This window comes from Myotis davidii, unplaced genomic scaffold (genome assembly GCF_000327345.1).
Source record: "Myotis davidii unplaced genomic scaffold, ASM32734v1 scaffold53, whole genome shotgun sequence".
NCBI lineage: Eukaryota > Metazoa > Chordata > Mammalia > Chiroptera > Vespertilionidae > Myotis > Myotis davidii.
In genome coordinates, this window is record NW_006286140.1 from 558477 (window position 1) to 578677 (window position 20201).

The 20201-nt window shown below is 41.0% G+C and overlaps 1 protein-coding gene across 2 annotated transcripts; it reads right to left on the reverse strand.

Annotated features, from left to right (window-relative positions):
• Nucleotides 1-18954, reverse strand: NRSN1 (neurensin 1). 2 transcript variants are annotated; one of them, XM_006757269.2, is made up of 4 exons: nucleotides 18766-18954; nucleotides 16872-16945; nucleotides 11340-11537; nucleotides 1-1371 (listed from the first exon to the last, which is right to left on the reverse strand). In XM_006757269.2, exons 3-4 carry the CDS (start codon nucleotides 11526-11528, stop codon nucleotides 973-975), a joined length of 588 nt encoding a protein of 195 aa, XP_006757332.1. In that variant the 5' UTR covers nucleotides 11529-11537; nucleotides 16872-16945; nucleotides 18766-18954; the 3' UTR covers nucleotides 1-972. The 2 variants fall into 2 exon arrangements, with proteins under 2 accessions (XP_006757332.1, XP_006757333.1); XM_006757270.2 differs by lacking the exon at nucleotides 18766-18954 and adding an exon at nucleotides 18436-18568.
• Between the last annotated feature and the right edge of the window lie 1247 nt (nucleotides 18955-20201).

Below are 20201 nucleotides of genomic sequence, written 5' to 3' on the forward strand. Positions count from 1 at the left end.
AAAAATATGGCAGCCTCCTATAAACTGCTGGGGTTAGATATTGAAGGGTTGATGGATGGAGGCCACTGATTTGGCGGCTTTCTTGGAGTCGTTTCAAAGAAACTTACTTTACCGTGGAGGGAACCACAGGACATAGTAAACATACTTGGAGGAGACCTGATGACAGATGGCAAAAAAGGAACCTCAGACATCACAGCCCAGGACGCCCATTATACAGATGGGGAAACTGAGGCCTGGGAAATTAAATTATCACCCTAAGGCCTCTCAGCTATTTAGCAGTAGGAATTTCAAATTTCTTGGTTTCTAATTATGTGCTTTTGGACATTGTGTAAATAGATTCTCCCAACATAAAGTTCTCCTGATATTGTAGAGTTGGCAATTTCAGCTTCAGTGAAAAACAAACAAACAAAAACCTAAACAGAAAGGATTTGTGAAGGTCTCTGATAAATGTATCCAATCTCAAGAACCTCATGTTAAGATATAGTTAAGAGACTAATAATGTTTGGGTCAAAATCAGGAAACTCGATTTTTCTAGGAACACATATGACAATATCTTACATGGAATGAGATGGGAACAGAGGGCAGCACCACACGGGAAAGATTAGAAAAACTAATACTAGAAAATAAAGCGGGCCACGGTAGTGACTGGTAGGCTGGTCTAAACTGTTCAGGGCTTCCCAATAGCACGGAAAATGACACTGAGCCACAATCTAGGAGAGGGGAGTTTCAAGGGGCTCCTAAGGGCACACGGAGGCACCCTCTAAGCAGCCGGTGCCTGTGCTCAGGCCCACACATGGCATCCACCCTCACCAGGGCCGCTGAGCGAGTGAGTGTGAACTCCTGCCCTATGGGGCCCACAGCCTAGGACAGCCAGGGGGCAAAGCAAGGCCAAATGCTTTGTCTTCTCAAATGCTGGCCTGCTCCATTGTAGCCGCGTGTGTCAGTTAGAGAGGAGAGGATGGGGGAAAGGGTTCAGGTTGCCAATACAGGCTGGACACTTTGAACCCTGGACAAAGTGACTGGTATCTTCGTTTCCCCAGGGCCCGGAGCTTTTGTAATGGGTTGGGTGTGGGCCTTGATGTCTGCGATTCGCTCTTTAAACTTTTGCTGCAGGAATTTCTCTTCTTTGGAGTAGCTTTTCGCAAACACCGACATCAGCAGGCACCCTGCCATGGACGTGCCCCCTACGCAGAAGAGCACGGCTCCCGCCAGCTTGCACATGTCAAGGGCTCCGTTAAACTGCACAGCGTGTGTGTCGACCACCATGAAATCGGCTTCACCAAAAGCTTCGATCTTGGGGGGCACAAGAAAGCCCACTGCCAGAACAGTCAGTCCGAGAACCACAAAGATGGTGCCGGAGATGAGTCCGACCTAGAGAAAGACACAATGACGCGAGACAGGTAAGCACAGAACCTCAGCTCTCCCTGAGCCGTCCAGGACAGACCTTGTTTTGTGTGTGTGTGTGTGTGTTTTGTTTTTGGGGGTGGGGGGAGTGGATTTTCCCAGCCAGTCCTAAATACATATAAGAAGCCTATATAGTTTTCTGGTTAAAGAAGACAGTGAAAGGAGCACCTTTCTGATTTTAATGTCAATCAGAAACTGTAGTACTGTCTTAATTTTTCCTTTGAGCTTTTGGTGTGCACAATGCTTTGTTGTTGGCAAAGCTCCCTTTTGCTGACATTGTCTCACTTGGTCTCGAGGAAGAGAAAAGCAGCCCTGATATCCAGGAGCTGGCCTGACTCTACCCCGGCCTTGATGTTGTTAGCAGCTGCCTGGAGTTCACAGCGAGGCCACGTTGTCCTCCTGTTGGACAGTCAGTTTCACAGAACATCAACAGACAAGTGCTTTCTGCCCCGCAATGAAGTAAGACTACTTCACAGTTTTCTCTAAGCACAGACCAAAACAAGGTCAAATACCCAACCCCTCCTCTCCTCTCCGCCAATATGAACGACTGCTGCTTCTAGACCAATTACAGCTTTAGTCTCTTCCTATAGATAAGACTCATTAAGAAATTCAATCATAGAATTGCCCCTATCTAGGGGGAACTCCTATTCCCTTAGGCCCTCCCCCAAATCACTCAACTAAAGCCCATATCCTATATGTCCTTCCTCACACTCCCTTACTGAAATACTCCAGGAGCCCTTACGGTGTCATCTCTCTCACTATGATGCATAATAAACTTAATTCATTCAATGTATAGGTATGTCCTGGTGATTTTGGCTGGAAGACAGTGAGTCTGTATAACTAACTACTTACCCCTTCCGCATGTAAGCAGGGATGGAACCATAACCATTTAAAGCTGAGGAAATGTAACCTTGCAGAGGGTAGGTCAGTGGCCCAGGATGAACAGCTAGCAAGTTGCAGAGGCAGGGCTGGAAGCCACAAATCTGACCCCAGGCCAGTGCTCTTTCTCTAACAGGGAGCTATTTGGTTGGGCTTGTGCAGATGCTGAGAAGGGGTAGGAATAGCAGATGGAAATTACACCGCATCAGCTCAAGTTCTAATAAAATGTAACATGCTGAAGATGGAAAGTAATATACCATTTGGTGGTTTAAACTCAGAGGTTTGGAATTAACAGACACAGACTTGGACTCTAGCACTGCCAACTAGCAATGAATCATATAAGGAAAGTTACTTAAACACTGTTATTAATGTCCTCACCTATAAAATGATAAATGATAATAGTACCCATCTCATAGAGTTGTTATGAGGACTAAGAGACACTCATGAATGGCTTAGTCCTTTGCCTGACTAAGTTATACATTGTAATAAGTAGTTGTTATTATTTGGAAATGTACCTCTTTTAAAATTATGCTACATTGGCAACCACATTACAATTGCTCAGTACTTAGAATAAAGAACAGCTAATATAGCTATTTATTTTTTAAACACATTTCCCATTTCCTCCTGTTTCTAATTGCTTTTAGTTAGAATAACAAGGTTGGAAAAATAACCAAATACATAACACCATTTAATTGTGAACGTTTAAAGTATGTTTACTTAACTCATTTATTAATTAAACCCCATGGTAATACACTAATAAAGAAGGTTTATATACTAGAAGGAAAACATATTTGCAAACCCATCACCTTAGCAAAGGGGCAAAAGGAAAATTAGAATTATTAAGCACTGTGAACCTCAAGAAGAAATATATCTGCAAAAAAGAAGATCTGATGATTAATTGGACTCAAATTCATAATCAGTCTAAGAACTGTTGCTGGCAGAGATCTCGCATGCATGCTGAGAGTCAAGAGATAGCCACAGGTTGAACTGTGAGTCACCTGAATTGTACTCCTGCTCAGAGTGAGCTGACTCTTATAAAGGAGTTCCTAGCATCATATTTCAACCAATAAGCTGAGACCTGCCTCATCTAATCAGAACTACACAACTATACCTTCATTTGCATGTTTACTGACCAATCAGAGCATCTCCATAATAACCAATCAGAATACACAATTCCAGCCAATCAAGACAGTGTTATTTGGACCAATCAAACTGCTCAAATTTGGATTCCTGATTTACATAAAAATAGACCGATCTGGGGCCAAGGTGGAAGTTTTTCCTATATAAGGCAAACTTGGTCTTTGAGGAGCTAACTTTCAGTTTCTCCTGGAGGCTGAGTTTCTCCAGTTTGCAAATTGTTTTAACTGAATAAAGTTTCTACTTTTACCACACTTGAGACTGGGGACTCTTGTTGGCATTGGATTGGTGGCAGCAACCTTTTGTTAAGAGCATCCTATCTAATAAAGAGGTAATATGCAAATTGACCATCACTCCAACACACAGGATGGCCGCCCCCATGTGGTCTAAGATGGCCACCCCCATGTGGCCACAAGATGGCCAGCAGGGGAGGGCAGTTGGGAGGAACAAGACCTGCAGGGGAGGACAGTTAGGGGTAACCAGGCTGGCAGGGGAGGACAGTTAGGGGTGATCAGGCCAGCAGGGTAGGGCATTAGGGGCAATCAGGCTGGCAGAGGAGCAGTTAGGTGTTGATCAGGCTGGCAGGGGAGTGGTTAGGGGGTGTTGAGATTGGCAGTTAGGGGCAATCAGGCAGGCAGGCAGGCAAACGATTGGGAGCCTGCAGTCCTGGATTGTGAGAGGGCTATCCAACTGCCCATTTAGGCCTGATCACACTGGGATCAGGCCTAAACGGGTAGTCAGACATCCCTCGAGGGGTCCCAGATTGGAGAGGGTGCAGCCTGGGCTGAGGGACACCCTTCTCCCCGCCCCCTGCAGGAATTTTGTGCACCGGGCCTCTAGTCTATTATAACTTAGGCCTAGTGCTAGATGTGTTTTTCATATTATCCTCACCAGCCTTCTGAGAGGTAGATATTTTTATTCCTATTTCACCTATAAAACACTGTGGTTTATAGGGTTGAAGAAGCATAGTTCAAGGTCCTATAATTAGCAAGTGTTTTGATTGGACTCTATCCCAGGTCTTCTAAGCCCTCCACCCCTTTTATTCTCCTATGATACTTCACCAATTATGATTTTGTATATTGCCTGATATTATTTTCTTTTATTGCAACAAAGTTTATGTTACAATAGATGGACAAAATTCCATTATATAATAGTGTGAGGAAACTGAAAAACAAAAAAAGTCAATATAATCTCTTCTGAAAAAAAAAAAAAAAGACATAAGACATAAATAGTACAGAAGAAATTGGGTTGTACAATATAACGTTTCAAATAGCTTTCTACAGTTTTCTAAAAATGGTGGTGAATAAATTCACCATCAAAGACTAACCATTATTTAAACATAACTTAAAAAATGACTCACATTGGAAAATTTTGAATGTACAAACTAAATTAACTTAAATATCCATGGTGACTTGCTTCATATGTCACTAAATTACCTTCCTCCCTAAGAACTGGCAATAATTCTCAAAAATTGAGGGCAGCAAAAATGTATCCATCTTAGCTTCTAAAGTTCTTAAGAGTAACTGAGGCCAATGCTCTCCATCTTCTATTTCTGTCTTGTCTCTCCACAGCTCTGATTCCAGCCTGTGCTCAATAAATATTCCTGACTGACCAACCTGAACCACCAGGCTGCTGAATATGGAGCCAGGTGATTGATTCTCAGAGCAGTCTGCTCTTCAACTGAGCAGTGTTCAATAGTTCAAAATTCATGCTTGGAATAGCAGTCAAAAGCTAAAAGGCAAACCATGACTTGCAGATGGCAGAATTTCTGCTCACTTCAAGAACTGGAAAGTGGCTGGCCTCCCTGAGCCTTCTCCCTTTTCCTTGTGATATCCATGTATCAGAGAGATAGTAGATGCCTACCGTCTGGGGGTGGGGGGGACACAATGTAATGAAAAGCTAACTCCAAAGAGTCTGAAGGTACCATAAATGTAAGTCTAATGGGAATCTTCAAGAGATGTTCCCAGAGAGGCACTCTAAATCTGTTAAAACATATCAGGGAGAACTTGGGGTGGTATGCATGAAGGAGCCATGATGGGATCAAACTTCCCTGCATCTTAACTTCCCTCAGCATATAATGGAGGTGAGGAAGGATGCTGGCATACATCAGCTTAATTCTGGTACCATTTTGGAATACTGGAGAGAATAAAAAATCTTGAGAGCAATGCTCTACAGTATCACAATTGTCTCTAAGTTGCAGTGGTCCTAGATCTAAGAAGATAAGGGCTCTATTAAATAGAGTTTTTAAAAATGAGATATTTTAAGGGTTGAAGAGAGCAAAGCAGCCCTGCTTAGGGCCACGCAGAAGAGTTGAAATGCTTCCCGGCAAAGGGTCTCCCTCAGGCATACCAGAGCAGCCCAGGGCTGTGGGGTGCTTAGATCAATACCAATAGTGAGAGAGACCTCCCCAGGCTGTGACAAAGCTTAAAGACAGCAGCAAGGACAGCTCTTGAGCTGTAGTTTCTGATGATTCCCCTGGCTATTGGGAGCATGTGTGAAAACCTAGTCCTTGCTGTTGGAAGAGAGGACTGGATAGGGAGGAGAACTTGGATTCCAGAAATTCTGCTGCTGGGGGCAACAAGCCAGAGAAGGCTGTTATTTTGACCAATGTCCCTTTCGTTGTATCTCCGCGAGCTGATGAGTTCTGAAAATGCAGTTTACTCCAATGAGCAGATTTGGCAGCAGTAGCAACGCAGCTGTTCTGGCAGCAAGGAGACAGTAATGACTGTTGGAAGCAAGAACTAGTATGGCAGGGAAGAGCAGCATGTGGGGGGAAATGCTGGATGGAGCTAAATGTGAAAGGAGCCATCTGGGTTAGAGGTAATCCAGGGGAAGCACATCAAGAGTGAAGACTGGCTTTTCTTCTTCATTAGCCCCGAGGGCTGCTGCTGACCTCTCCTTAGCAGGATCTGAGCTATGAGTAGTGTCAGCTTGCCAGCAGAGATAACAGATTCTAGCTTATGTCCCGACCTTCTTGCCTGACCTGCCTGTAAGGACATTGAGCTTTACAAAGTCGAAAACCTATGACAGACTATGATCTAGGTCCTTTCACATGCCTTACCTCCTACAGCGTTCAAGCTCCCTTCACCTGGGTGGTGGTACCCATTATCTTGCATTAGTTCTTCTACTTTATAGAGGCTCTGTCCCTCTCTCGCACATGAACACATTCAGCTGCTTCAATCTTCAATATCTGTTCTAAAATCCTGCATTCCTCACTAGCTACTGCTTGAAGTCATTCCTACTTTTGACAGCCAACTTTGGTTCTCCATAATTCCACTGAAATTGCTCTCTGAAGTCACTGATGACCTCCTAATTTTCAAACCCCATGTGATTTTTCTTATCTCTTTTGAATGTTCTGCAGTCATTGTGTTAAACACCCATGCTTTCTTAAAACCCTCACCTATTGTTATCCCTGATACAACTCTCTTCTCTTTTTACATCTTCCCCTTTAACAACCCACTCTCAACCTGCTTTGCCAGATATTGTTCTTAATTATTGGTGTTTTCAAGGGTTCCACCTTGACTCATATCCTTTGCTCAATATGTTCTCTCTAAGGTTTAATCTGCCTCTGACATTTCAAATACCACCTATATACCAATGACTTCCAAATCTCCAACTTGAGCCTTAATAATTACCCTGGACTCTAGCCTCATATTTATAACAGTCAATAGGAGAATTGTTACTGTCCAATATGATAAACACTTCCCTAAAAGTAGTCATAGTAGTTACTGGGAGCACTCAGTGGGGAGGACAATAGGATGTCCCAAAGGCTCATCAAACCCAAGTATTCAAAATGGTACTCCTTCCTTCCTTTCCATTTTTCCTATCTGTGTTCCTGCCAGCCACCCATTCACTGACTCTTTCCTCACATCAATAGTTAATAGTGATTTGAATCATATGGATTCTATCTCATAAAGTTCTCTTGAACCTTGAATCTCCTCTCCATTACCACAGCTATTCTAATGGCGCAGACCATTACTATATCTTGCCCTGATAATCACAATAGCATTCTGATGGTTTCCATTGGTAGTCTTATCCTTCTTTATACATTCTTCAAGTCCTATCTAAGAAAAACATTTAAAAATACAATGAATATCACACGAATTCTCTCTTAAGAGGCTTCCATAGCTCCTCTCATTTCTAGTGTGAAACCATCTCCTTAATATCTAGTGATACTTTGAAGAGAAATAAAAAAAAAAGTAAGTTTAAATTCTGACTTAGCTTAGAGGGGAAACTGGAGAGATTGGGACAGGTAGGAGGAAGGTCTTGAGAGAAAAGAGGGGGAGCAGGCTGCATCAGGTTCTCCCCATCTTGTGCTTCTAGTAACTACTTTGACTACTTTTAAGGGAATGTTTAGAATGTAGGATTATAACAATCTGTGTATGTGTCTATCTTTTCCATTTGCTATAGTTAGGACTATAACTTATTCACAAGTAAAGAATAGCATTTTATTAACTGAACCCCAAAGTCTAACACATATTTTGTGCACAGTGGACATATAAACATCTGTAGAAAGAATAGCATTGTGAGATGGATGCTATGTAGATCCATATGGCAGAGCAAATAATCTATCTCAGCCCCATTTGATTCCAATCTCCATTCTCATTAATCCCTCCATGCTTCCCACTGCCAGGGAGCTGGTTTGAGGGCAGAGTCCCGTTGAGAAACTATGAGCAGAGTACCCAGGGAGATATCAACATGACCATGGCAACATTATAGTGGAAGAGGGGAAAGGGAAACTCAGAGCTTAAATCACCTACAAATGCAATTTGAAAGGAAAAAAATAAAATAAAAAAGAATCATAATAGAAACATGTGCATAGCCAGTTCATTCTCTGTAATGGTAGAAAGCACTTCAAAAAACCTACTGAGCCCTAACCAGTTTGGCTCAGCGGATAGAGTGTCAGTCTGTGGACTGAAGGGTCCCAGGTTCGATTCCAGTCAAGGGCATGTACCTGGGTTGCGGGCACATCCCCAGTAGGGGGCGTGCAAGAGGTAGCTGGATCGATGTTTCTATCTCATCAATGTTTCTAACTCTGTATCCCTCTCCCTTCCTCTCTGTAGAAAATCAATAAAATATATATTTTTAAAAAACCTACTGAAATGAATTCACTTGTATTTCCAAGGAGGAAAGAAAGGCAAGAGTAGTTGGTTTATTCCATTTATAGGGGTGAGGTTTTTACGACAGTGATTCCTAGGTTATTCAGGTTGATTGAAGGATTCTGAATGCCCAGTCCAGTGTTATGGATTAGAATATGAGTCTAAGATTTAGATTTTGCTGTAATATAATCTCTACAAGGCTATGGATTTTGCCTGTTTTTCTTCTCTGCAAGAATACTTTTGGATCCTGTTTGTATATAAAATAAAAGGGATAAAATATTGAATATTGAAATATGAAATCTGAAGTTGGTAATTTACTATGAGTGCTTTATTTTAAATACAAACTTTTATATTATTTGATGAACTCACAGCAGCACAAATCACATAACCACCAGTGCTTTGGATCCACATTAATGCTGACAATATTCTGTATGGCAGTGGCATTTTAGGCTCTTGGCACAACAGATCTGTGAGGCAAATATTTGTTTTTTGACACATACTGAAGCAACCACCCACTTATATGAGTAAATACAATATGTGCCAAGCTTGGCTATTTATTTCATCGGTCCAGGCCAGCAAGGATTTATCAGAGGTGACAGTGCAAGGATGATAGCTTGACCAATTCTAACACAGAGCACATGACCATAGTGATATTTTTAATTAATACAGGTCTTGAGTAATCTATGTTAACAACTGTTATCTAATATTTTGTTTATTAACTAGATTTACAGTTTTATTTCCACTTCAGGATTTAATGCATCTGGTAATAGTAACTACTACATTGAATGCTTATTGAGTGTGTACAAGACATTGTTCTAAGCACTAGGTAAATATTATCTTATTTAATTCTCACAACTTTATCTAGTTCGTACTATAAGTATCACTATGAGTGTCCCATTAAGGTCAATTACTCTCCAAAGTTGTAGAGCTATTAAATGGAAGAGCTGAGATTTGAACCATGCAGTCTGAAGACAGAGTCCATGTTCATAATCATGTTACACTGTCTCTTGTTACACTATTGTCAATAAATTCCAAGTTTATTTCAATATCAATGTCTACAATTGTGAGATACTTTGGGAGAAAGTCAGAATGATTGGAAACCCCTGAGGTGCAGAATGTTATACCTGGAGGGGTATAACAGAAACATCATCCAAGACTGTATCTTCCCAAATCCTCAGCCTTTTCTTTATTTCTAAATGTTGGTATGTCCCAATGACCCTTCTGTTCTATGTCCCTACTGTCTTCCTAGGTGATCTCATCTAGTCTGGTGCTTTATATACATTCTTTATACCACTGACTCCCAATCTATGAACTGCAGATCAGTATTTAAATTGTCACTAGGGATTTCCATTTGTGTGTCTAGCAGGCATGATCAATACAGCATAGCTGGAATCAAACTCTTAGTTCCCCACTCATCCCACTGCTCTCCCTGTGTTCACCATCCCGGTAAATGAGAACACCATTCACTGAATAGTTCAGGCTGCAAGCCTTGGCGTCATGCTTGACTCCACTTTGCCTTTTATCTAGTTCATTAGCATGTCCTGAAGCTTGGCTTTCAAACTTTATGCTAAATTTGACTACTTATCACCATCTCCACTAACGTCACCTTAACTTAAGTCACCATTATGTCTTATTGGGGTAGTTTAATAGCCCCTATACTAGCTGCTTCTATACTTTTCCTTCTATAATCTCTTTTCTGTACACTAGCCAGAATTATCCTGTTAAAACATTAATTTGATCACATAATTCTTCTGCGTAAAATGTTCACATGGCTTCTCATGGCTCTCCGGGTAAGAGTCAAAGTCCTCACTATCATCTAAAAAGCTCAACATCCATCATCTGAGCCCTATTGTTTTCCTGAATGCATCACCTTTCCTTTTCCCCATTTCATTCCACTCCACAAAGACTGTACCTCTTGTTATTTTTTCAAACACATCAAACTTACTCCCTTTTCAGAGCTTTAGATTTGCTGTTTAGCCAACCTGGAATGACTTTCAGCTAGATCCTTTTATGGTCTGCTCCCTCAGCTCATCCTCATATTTGCTCAGCTATCTCCCGTGGAAACCTTTCTATGATCAGCACATCCACGTACCTGTCCTCCACTCCTGGGCCTCTTCTCCGGGTTTATTGCTCTTCATTGTACTTGTCATGACCTGACATTCTATTATGTGGTTTGTTTCTTTATGGTCTGTTTACCATGATAGATGGTAAGTTCCACGAGGGCAAGGGCTTTTACGCCTCCTGCTTACCACTTCAGTCTCCAGCATTTCGCAATTTTGGGGCACAGAATAGTCTTCGCTAATTATATGTTGAATAACTGAATACACTGTCTAGGGAGGCTCCTTCATTAGAGGAAGTTGATGATTATATATCTGGTAGAGCTTGAGCTGGAATACAGACCACTTTACTATGTCCCGGCATTAACCCTCTCTACATACCCAATTATTTCCTTTTTAATAATTATTATAATTTGTCAAATGATACTCACCAAGACTGTAAGGGATGCTGGAAGCATATAGTATTTTGCCCATGGATGGCTTCACAATTGGTGAATTTAGTGGCACATTAATAACAGTAGCAAAAATAATAATTAGTGAGGGCAATTTTACTTATTAATGTTTAATCTGAAAATCAACAATAATGCTGTCTAGAGACTTCCTTCAGCCCAAGGTTTATACTCTACTTTTCTAAGGGGAGAAAACTGTATTTACTCTCACCAGGAGGGATGCACACACAAAGTTCCGTTCCTACAGCTCTACAGTACTTACCATACCCAAGAGCTGTTGCATTTCCTAAGTTAAACACATGCTTCTGACTTACCTTCCAGAATACTGAGCTCCACTTGTTAGGTGATCTCTGGATCTGGAAATCATCCTCATACTCCCAGATTGAGGTGGTACAGTCCTCATAAAACTGGTGCAGATAAGACCGGACTCCGTAGCGCTGGTACCTGCCCTCAGCAGCAGCTGGTGCCTGCTTGGACCCACAGACGTTGCTGCAAGAACTCATCCTTCCCAGCTGGAAAGACAATATCCATGTGCATCAGCCTCATGGGCTCTGGCCTCAGGATCAAAAGGCATATTAAAGATGAGAACCAGGTTGAGTAGTGTCAGCTTATTTGAACAATGAGTTTTCATTGTCTTGACAAGTAATCTTTAATCTCTTGGAATCCCATAGTCTTTATATTTACTTGTAAAGAAATAGGTAGGCACTCACTTTCTACAGACGGAATTTGTCTTGGGCTGTCCTCTCAGATGCTTAATGGCGTTCCCTTGTGGAAACTACATGGTGTTACTCTTAGTAGTTTGAAATTCTGCCTTTGGATCTAGTGTATCTTGCTCTAACATTTTAACTAATTGTCAAGTTGCTCAGAAACTTTTTACTAAAGCTTCCTGCTTTATTAATCACAAATGACTTGGGCAATAATTTACACCTCACTGACTATAACATCAGGTAGTTCAGTAATTATTTGTGGTTACATCTGTCCATGTGAGATGCTAAAGCATAATGTAGAGAGTAGACCCAGCTTTCATTATTTTCCATGAAGTGTCTAGTATGAATAAGAATTCAGATAATTGTTAAATGAATCTGTATTCCAGATAGGTTGTTTGGGCCTCTGCCTTCTTCTTCTTTGACCTAATCATTACCCATAGAGAGAAGCATTTGATCATTAATCCATGGGGGGTGGGAATTACTGAGGGATAGCAATTTTAGTGAGTAAGAGAATTTGCAGTTATTCTCTGTTTGTTCTTTGGTTTTCTGATCTCCATATAAACAGAGTATTGTGTAGCTGGAGGTGTGAAATATTATTTAGATTTTTCAATTATCCTCTAGATTGTTTTCTTTGTGTGGACATAGTCTCAGAATGACAAAGCAAGGAATAATATAGAAGGGCATTTTCCCAATTGAACCAGGGCTTGTGCTATAATTCAAGCTAACAGAAGACGTATTAAATGTTTCCAATTACTTATCGAGAAGCCAAGTAGTCAATCATATCTAAAAGGAAAAATAATCTAAATTTGTGGCCAGTGCCCCTGTGTGGCCACTTAGTTTAGTTGGATAGACTCATGGGCCAACATCAAAGCTGAGGCCAAGGATATTTAACATTTTCTGTCCCATGGCCACAAAGTGAACCCATGAGAATATCTTGTAAATATTTGCCGTTGGCCATAAATGGGTTAAGGTTAGAAAATTTAGTCAAATGCAGGAAAATATGGCCCTCATCTTTAAAAGATGATGCAATCAGGTGCTAAAGATGGTAACCAATAACCTCATCCTTATAAGTGTTGGTTAATATTGCATTTAGCGCCTAACTCCCTGTGCCTGTTCCTTCTTCCTGCTTCAGGTATAGCTACCACTTAAAGAACTCATCCAGGAGGTGAGATCAAGGGAGGCATTTTTTTCTTTTTTTTTCTTTTTTAGCTTTTAAACATTTCAAATCAAGAGTTTAGAATGTACTTTGCCTGATTAGAACAGCAAAGTCTTATGGATCAGATTTTGTAAATCTAGTTGTTTATCCAACAAAAATCATTGACTCAGTCTGTGGATTCATGGCCAACGTCTTCTTTTATTAACCTAGTTTTCATATTTTAAATGCCAGGATGACTTCTTCAGTACTATTAACTTAATGCTTGTACAATGAAGATGATTAATAAGGGCTATGACTAGTGATCTACAAGTAGAACACTTTTAAAGGCACTTTCTTTTAAGACATTCTAACAAAATCTCTGTCAAAAGGAGATGGGATTATTATTACCAATTCTGCTTTGCCACTGAAGAAACTGAGGCATAGAAGAATCATCTGCTAAATGTTATACCATGAGTCAGGGAGCAGATGAAACATGACAATACATGCACTGAGTCACATACTTAGATTATTAGAACCAACTCATTCAAATATATATTTTCATATTTTCTATAAAGTATCAAGGACTTTAACATAAAAAGGACAAAAATAGATGCTATGGGATAAAAAGAATCCCTCATAGCAACAGTAAGACTTATTTTTCTGAGATGCTGAAGTCATTCTTTCTCAGGATTGAGCTTTCATGTGGAGCAGCACTGGGTGATATATTTTAGTCATTCCCTGCACAGCTTGTCTCCAGCACACCAGGTTAACTGTTTCTGTTTTATAGAATGAGCCTCAGCAATCCAACTTTGTTAAACACAACATGGGTAAAATCATAAGAGAGACAGGAAGTGTGATAAAACAAATGTTTTTGAGGCTGAGTGATGGAAGGCTATACTCTAAGCCAGAATTGGCTTTAGTGATGCTAGATGCATTCCAGAAGAGGAATCCTAATAAGCCTCTCTCCTCTCTCCAAGCACAACAACATGGCCTGCTCTGTGCTAATCCCTCAGAGCAGAGAATAGACTTTAATGCTAGTTCTTGATCTGCAATTTGCTGGTCATGCCATCTCAGGCAAGCTTATTAACCCTCTCTGGGCTCTGGTTTTAAACCTTAAAATAAGATGGTTGCACTCTCATTCCTTCTAGATATAGTTGTCCAGGAGTCTTTGGCCATGAATCTACAGACTGGGTCAGTTATTTATGTTGGATACAGAACTGGGTTTACTAATTTCCCACCTCCTTCTAAACTCTCATTGATTGTCATTGTCCCAAATTCTGCTTTACTATTGTATGTAGGAAACTTCAGTTCAAAAGAGCATATAAGCTACTAATTGGGTTAGTTACTTGGTATTTAGTAGAATGAGTGGTTGTGTATGGTTTGTTTAATAAGTTAACTTCAGTATCATGTATGTGACCTATAATAGTAGTTCCTGAGGCCTTAGAGGTTCATGCATCTTCCCATACATGTAACTTGGGATTAACTCCAAAGAATGATCACTTGGAAGAACTGAGTGATAAGCATTATTTTAATTACTATGCATAATAACTCTTGTACTATATAATATGAAGTTGATAGATACTATAATTATCTCCATTTTACAGATGAGGAAACTGAAATACAGAGAGGGAGGCTGAGCAATTTATCTTAGGTCACACTGCTGGCATGTGGCAGAGCCAGGATTTGAATCTTGGCTACTAAACACTGTTAATGTTTAGCCACAGAGTTCTTTGGCCTACTTCTGAGTCCATCTGATGTGGAAGTACTAGGTTTCCATCATGCTTACAGCTTGCTACCACAAGAACTTGGGCTTCTATATTGTCAGCCTGAGAGCTTTCTCTAATTATTGTGTGAGGGCTTGCTCATCTCTCCCAGGGAAGGTCAGAGGTGACAGCTCCTTGATGCCTCCAGAGGAACTCTGTGGGGAATGGGTATGGTGGATAAACATCCTGGTCCCTCATTTTTTTTTGTGGCATGGGGGGAGAAATACCCTACAGAGTTCTTCAGAGGGTCACGAATGGGATGGTGTTCCTGTTGCTCTCAGAGATAACCTGCTCATTGACACACTTTAAAAAAATGATTTTAAATTTTTATTGATTTCAGAGAGGAAGAGAGAGGGAGGGAGAGAGAGAGAGAGAGAGAGAGAGAGAGATCAATGATGAGAGAGAATCATTGAGCATCTGCCTTCTGCACACCCTCACTGGGGATCAAGCCCACAACCCAGGCATGTGCCCTGCTAAGGAATCGAATCATGACCTCCCAGTTCATAGGTCAGTGCTCAACCGCTGAGTCATGCCTGCTGGACCAACATGGCCATCTTGATGGAGCACAGGCAACTCTGGTTTCTTGGTCTTCTATGAAGAGGCAGTTGTTTTCATACTCCTTGAAGGAAAATCTAGGTGCTGATATGTGAGGACCAATCCACATTCTTTATTTTATTTTTATTTTTATTTTTGTAGTCTGTCTATCTCAATTGCATGTACAGTTATACATTAAATGGATATTCGATTCTTAGCAACATGGCATACCTATCATATCCCAGAAACCCCTAGAAGGAGAAAATCATGTCTTAACTTCCCTTCCAAACTCTTTTGAGAGGTTTTTTGCAATCAGCATATTAAACATCAGCCCTCTATCACTCTCTATCTCCTTGTCCAAATTTGTTTGTCTTCATAGTACTTGTTACTGCCTGATACTCCAGTATGTATGGTATGAAAGACCAGGGACATGATATAGACTGCGAGCTTTGCAAGGGCAGGGACTTCTTCTGTCCTGTTTACCACTTTGATCTCAAGCACTTTGAAACTTCTTGGCACCGAGTTCTGCCTGGGTTGGCGTGGGTGATGGCCTGAGTGGTCCTTCATTTTTCATTCCTCTGTTCCTTCAGTGTTTTTAAAGCCCTAATTATGTGCTAGATTATGTGAGATAATGTTACAAAGATGAGCAGGGCACAGTCTGTTCTCAATAGACTCCTGATTAGAAGGAGAAGTACTCATAAGGCAATAATTGCAATGAAACAAGCACCAAAATGAGATATTTGCAGCAGAAGTACAAATACTGAGAATCCCTTGAACAATTCCTCTATTTGGCAAACAAACCCATACATGTGTTATTTTGATCTCTATGTGTGCCAATATACTATAGTATCGATTTGTTAGAAATTTGAATTTGTCTAATATATGCAGTTACTTTTTATTTAACTTAAAAATGTTCATAGCCATGAAAACAGAAATAAATATTTATGCCTCATGAAATTCTAAGAATATCACAGATTTATACTACTTGCCTTCATGCTCTCCTTGAGAGAAGACTGACAGAAAATTGAGGCATAAAAAGGATGAGTGTTTTCCCATGGCTCTGTGTGTGAGTCAGTTGTTGAGTCCAGGCACAGGCCTTGTTCTATTTATTCTACTTGAAATATCATTCCATTTTCATACTGCTTTTCTCTCCCATAAAATCATTCTGAGATAATGAGAGTGAGGTTCCCATTAGAGCCACTTTTCCACAGGGCCGGTTCTGCAAGGTATAGGCACATGGCTGATTTAGACCATTTACCCAGCACCAAACCAAAAGGTCAATTCACTTAAAAGACTCAGACTCACAGTAGATGCAGGAAGACATGAAAGCCTGTTCACAGTTTTTTCACTTTTTAAGCAGGCATTCTAAAATTATATAAGCATGACCTTGAAACTTGAAAATGTGTTTCTAGATCATTTCAAAGGTATTTTATTCTCCTATAATAGTGCTATAGAGATTGTGGCCCTATCTTAGAGCTTTTTATACCCTCGAAATCAATGGCTATGCATCCACTATGTAATTTTTAAAGGAGGGGTGATGATATGCAATTATCTTATTATTTTACCTTTTCAAGATGTATTTTTAAGAAAACTATATAATCTAAAACCAAAATGAAAAGAACCCACAGTCTCTTTAAATCTCTTATTTGTCTACATGCAAATGACAAGGTGCTCATAAATCAACATGTGACAAGGTTTGAGTCTTACCTTTGAAGTCCTCCTCTTCCTCTTTTTGTTATTTACTCTTTGACCCTTTCTTCTTAATGGCACATTCTTCAAGCCTATTTAAAAAAAATCTCTGAAGAATGTGATCTAGATAAAAACCTAAATTTTAAAAGCCATTTGTATAAGTTATAAAGAATAATTTTAATGTCAACAAAAAACATTAGCAAAGAACCTCTTGTTCAAGAACAGAGGTAGCTTTTTTTAACAAAAGTATAACATTTTGTAACTTTTCAATGGGCTCTTGTGAGTTTATAGACTAATTAAGACAACACAAATGAAAAGGACCCTGTAAACTATAACAACTATGCAAACACTATTATGATTTTGATATAAATTATATCCCATGCAGTAAATAAAACCCCTTAGACTGATCCATTTGTACTTTACAAATTATAAGTAAAAAGATTATATGCTTCCTAGATACTCCAAAATTAATATATTTGGTGCCTGTTCCCTTATATTATAAAATGAATGAGTTTTATAGCCATTGAACTTTCTGATCTATTACATACACTTTAGACTTATTAAAACTCTTTGGTTGATTTACCCATTATGTTGGTTTTCACTCCAACATATCTGTTTTCTTCCTATCCTGATAATTTTACTTTTCATCTGACTAAGAAAACCAGGTGCCCTGCAAAATTTAATTAAAAAGTCATTGCCAGCAATAGAGCTATTGGTTTCATGCATTACTCTAGTCATGCAAAATAAAATAATAACTGGGGGCATATTTTTCAAGAGGTCATTAAGAATTCTTTCTGATGAACAATTCCCATTCCATTTACAGGAGAACCTCAAAGACTGGAGGTGAATAAACCTAGTTGAGAACTGTTTAACTGTTTTCAGTATTTTGCAAGTTCAGTGCATATGAATCATAGCCAAATCTTCTCCAAGATTTGTTTCTTTGCTCCAAAATTTTATTTTGTGGGTATCGTGAATCTGATAAGCAAAAGAAAACAAGCCACTAGTCTCTCCTCCCCTCCCATTCTCTCCCCTTCCCTCCTCAGTCCCTTCCCCTCTCCCTCCCCTCCCTTTTCCCTTTCCCTCTCCTTCCCTCCCCTCTTTTTCTCTCTCTTCTCCCTACGCGCCCACCCACCCACTCTCTCTCATTTGTGCCTGTATCAATTAAACCTCCATTCTTTATCTCTCCCTGCACACCGCCCTCCCCGACCACCCCCTTTTTCTTTGCAGGAATTGACTCTACACTTGCCCTTCACCAAAGGCTGGCCTGGAGCCACGGAGCTCTCCAAGGTTCTGAAAACATTTCTGCCAGGAACCAAACAAAAAAACAAACAGAAAACCAGCTGTTTAACTCCAGCTCTGTTTTCTTTGCGGCCATCAGCCTCAGTCCGACCCCCACCCAATCCCCCTTTCTAACCACACAAGAATTAGGTCCTGAGATAATATTAAAATACTTAAATATTTTTAGAGGTGGCAAAAGAGTGGGGAGAGCAAGTGGGGGTTAAATTCAGCCTGGAAAACAAATCAAACCAGCTTTCCAAACTCCAAATACATAACATTTACTCTTACCTAACATACAACTTACCTTGCCTCACAGTTAAGAAACTCTTAAGTTTCCCCGTACACCTTCCAAATTCTTACATAACAAATCGTCAAAGCATGGAGTTCGCAAACCCTTATTTGTTTATGGTTTTTGTAGATTTATGCACATAAAGTAAACGTGACGAGAAATAAGAGGGAGGGATGGGGGGGGCGAGAGAGACGAGGGGGAGGGAGGGAGAGAGGGAGGGAGAGAGAGAGGGAGAGAGAGAGAGAGAGAGAGAGAGAGAGAGAGAGAGAGAGAGGAGAAGAGAAAGGGAGGAGAGGGAGAACTGGAGGACAAACCGAGTATAGATCACCGCACCCTGGGCTTTACCTGTCCCCTCCAATCCCCTGACCCGTGGAGCAAGTGCAGCCTGCTAGCCGCAGATCTCTCGCTGGGGTCCCATCACCACCGCCGCCACCTCTGCTCCCGCTGCACCGAGCTCACCCCGCGCCTGATTGACAGCTGACTGCCCGCGTGCTTGTGCCTCCTAGTCCTGCGCAGCCGCTGTTGCTGCTGCCGAAGGGGCGGGATCCGAGCTGCGCCGGCTCGCTTCCAGTGGGCGGGGCCCAGTGGTGAGTGGGCGGGGTCTCGAGCTTGGAGGTGCCTGGGCAGTCTTCTTGCCTGCGCTCAGGGCCTGTGCTTCCCTAGAGAGCATCTGCCAGCTGAAAGTCTGGTCACCGTGCCCTGAAGAAGCTCAAGGTGCAAGGGTCGGACACCTTGTCTGCTTTTCTGCTTGTCCACCCTTTTCTTCTCTTGCCCAGCACATTGGATGGCCATAGCAGAATCAGTACACATACATTTTTTAATGAATGGAGAAGGTAGACAGATGTCTGATTCTCCACCACCACCCCATTTAAGATGTGTAGAGGCTTCTCCCCACTGTTTTTGTCCTTCAGGAGACATGGGTGAAGAGCTTCTCTGACTCCCAGAGAGAGCTGCCCAGGAGAAAGAACCTGCTCACCTCTGTCTGCATTGGGTGCCTTCAGGTCCTCAACTCGCCCTTGACCACAACATCAGGAAGTCTCCGTGAGTGAGATGGAAGAACAATAAAGAAAAAGGATTAAATGATGATATTCAGGAAAACATACACACACACACACACACACACACGCACGCACACACGCACGCACGCACGCACGCGCGTTGTTGAAGACAAGAACATGCCAGAAAAATAAAATACCTATGAATATCTCAGAAACTTTGTGTGGGTATAGACAAGAGAGTATGTAAATAAATGACCCTTGGTTCATGAGACATTCTGCAGCCACTGGTAAGTGGCATTTAATGAACATGATTCCTAAGGTAGTTAACATTTGCATAGCCATTCTATATATAAATAATAACACCTAACATTTATATCAGGGGTGGGGAACGTCCAGCACACAAAATCATTTGGTCTGTCCCTGCCAAGGTGTTAGGGGTGAGTTAATTAAATGTTTGACCAATCCAATTCTCACAGTAACACAAGGATTAGACAGTCGAGCATTGGAAAAGTCATGTGGTCCAATGAATCATATTTCCAGTTGCATCATGCACATGGCAGAGTGAGAATTTGGTGGAAACAGCACGAAAGTATGCACCCCACATGCATGAGTACAACCCTTCAAGCTGGTGGGTGCAGTGTTATGGTTTAGGGCATGTTTTCCAGGAATGATTTGGGCCCTTTAATTCATGTGGAATAATGTCTGAATAGCACAACATACCTAAGTATCGTTGCTGATCAGGTTCATCCTATCATGTTGATGGCATATCCCATGGAGATGGCT